The sequence below is a fragment of the Pelodiscus sinensis genome, chromosome 5 (assembly GCF_052426305.1).
Source record: "Pelodiscus sinensis isolate ZL-2025 chromosome 5, ASM5242630v1, whole genome shotgun sequence".
Taxonomy (NCBI): domain Eukaryota; kingdom Metazoa; phylum Chordata; order Testudines; family Trionychidae; genus Pelodiscus; species Pelodiscus sinensis.
The window spans coordinates 132,791,149-132,793,602 of NC_143056.1; the positions used below are offsets into that span (position 1 = coordinate 132,791,149).

Below are 2,454 nucleotides of genomic sequence, written 5' to 3' on the forward strand. Positions count from 1 at the left end.
ACTTTTGTGCTATTTCATATTCTGTTCAGTGCAGACTGTCACAGGGGATGCACACACACTGTGCTCTCTCTTAGGGTGTGTCTAGACTACAAGGTTTTGTCGACAAAAGTGGACTTTTGTCTGTAGTTTTGTCTAACTAATGTTGACAGAATTCGGCAGTTTTGTTGACGGCGGGAAACCTCATTCTACGAGGAATAACACCTTCTGTCGACACAGTTCTGTCAACAGAACGGGTTATTGCATCTACACTGCCATTTGCGTCTACACTCTCATGTCGACAAAGCAGCTTGCTTTCTCAACAGAACTGAATGTAGTCTAGACACTCTTTGTCAACAGAAACCTTGCCAACAGTATCTGTCGACAACACCTCTGTCGACAAAAGCCTGTAGGCTAGACGTATCCATAGACACCATGCTCCGATTTCTTTTTTTGTTTTGTTTTGTTTTGTTTCCTTAAGATGAAGTGAAGGATGTTGTGATGAAAATAACGTTATTTCCTCAGTGTGCAGGGACACAAACCAGGAGACAAACTCTACAACAACTACCTTTCCTTGAGCCATAGAATTTACACACATCCTAATAAAACCAAGCCAGATACAAAGAAACCAACCCAGCTACAAAGTTGAGAGACATTTGAATCCCCCCTCTTCACTGCAACTACAAACAGATCCATGGATTCAAAGCAAATGACGTACATTTACATACTCAGACATGTGAAACAGGTGCATCCTTTAATTTTGCTGGAGTAATAGCATAAGAAAGCTCTAATCTCAGTTGGGACCAGCAGAATTTGTTGGAATAAACATAAATAAATAATAATATCAATGTAATAATGAACCATACTACTATGAGCTCTACAAGATGACATCACTATGGGAGAGGAACTGAATTCCCCTGTTCTCATTCCCCAACATTCAACCAAAACTTAGATGAACAAATTCAGGAATTCGCTAACAGGTTGTGCATGGCTTTCTTCAAGGCATCCTTCACTTCCCTGTTCCTCAAGCTGTAGATGAGGGGATTCAACATGGGGACCACCATCATGTGGAAGACTGAGGCTATTTTGTCTGTGTCCATAGAATAGCTGGAGGATGGGCGGAGAGACATGAAAATGAGAGTGCCATGAAAAATGACCACCGTGGACAAGTGAGAAGAGCAGGTGGAGAAAGCTTTGCACCGGCCCTCGGCAGAGTGGATCTGCAGAATGGCGGAGATGATGTAGACATAGGAGAGAAGGATGGTCACACTACTGATCACTATTATGTAACAAGTAGAAGCAAACATCATAATTTCAATGATGCGGGTGTCAGAGCAAGAGAGCGCCAGCAATGGGGGGATGTCACAGCTGAAATGATTGATGATATTGGAGCGGCAGAATGACAGCTGGAATGTACAACATGTGAGCATCATTGCATCCACCAACCCCACACCACACACCCCAGCCACCAGCTGGTTACAGTGTTCTCTGGACATGGTGACCGTATAGAGTAGGGGGTTACAGATGGCCACATAACGGTCATACGCCATCACAGCCAGCAAGAGACACTCAATATCTACGCAAACAAGGAAGAAAAACATTTGCACAGCGCAGGCAGTGCGAGAAATGCTTTTTCTCTCAGCGAAGAAAGTCTGCAGCATCTTAGGGGCAATTACTGTGGAACAGCAGAAATCACAGAAAGATAAAGTCCTGAGGAAAAAGTACATGGGGGTGTGCAGTTGTGGGTCAATTGTGATTAACAAGATCATCCCCCCATTACAGATCAGAGTAGTAACATAAATCAGTAGGAACAACACAAACAGGGGGACCTGCAGCTCCGGACGATCTGTCAGTCCTAAGAGAATGAACTCAGTCACCACCGAGTGATTTCCCTCTTCCATCTCCTCTGAGCAGACATCAGATTGCTACAGTGATATGGGCAGGTGGATTGATTCTGAGAATCTGTGTCTTCGCTGTAATGAAGTAAGTGAAGAAAATGGAGATCAGTTTCTTAATGGGCACCTGTATAAAATTGGGGATGGGCTTAGTGTACAGAGCTAGATGTTCACAGCTGCTCATTCTAGTTGTTCCATACATTCCACACATTGTACGCATAAAGAGCACACAGGTTAATCATGACACACACACAAACACTCCTCTTCACTGATCTCAGCAGCAAACAGCAACTTGTTACTCTGCTGAGGGAGAATCAGGGTGAAACCCATCTCAGAGTGATGCGATTATTGCTTAGCTCAAGAAGGGGTGCGAGTAAACAAGTGTGAATGTCTCTAACCTTTTTGGGAATGGGGAGCTCTGTGGCTGGGCATGTCTGTTTGGGGAAAAGCTTGTGTGCTCTGCTAATAAAGCTTTTATGCATCTGAAATATCATTTCCAGTGCGCTATAAGAAAATCCTGAGAAACCGTGGAAACCAGGGATTTCAGGGACTATGTAATTGCCTATTTCTTCCAATCAAGTGG

General features: G+C 43.8%; 1 protein-coding gene across 1 annotated transcript; it reads right to left on the reverse strand.

Annotated features, from left to right (window-relative positions):
* Positions 1-938: 938 nt before the first annotated feature.
* Positions 939-1,877, reverse strand: LOC149524408 (olfactory receptor 8U9-like). Its single transcript, XM_089778852.1, has one exon. It carries the CDS (start codon positions 1,875-1,877, stop codon positions 939-941), a length of 939 nt encoding a protein of 312 aa, XP_089634978.1.
* Positions 1,878-2,454: the final 577 nt, after the last annotated feature.

Bases quoted from the DNA above. Each gene is read 5' to 3' on its own strand.
- LOC149524408 (XM_089778852.1), bottom strand. From the start codon at position 1,877: ATGGAAGAGGGAAATCACTCGGTGGTGACTGAGTTCATTCTCTTAGGA.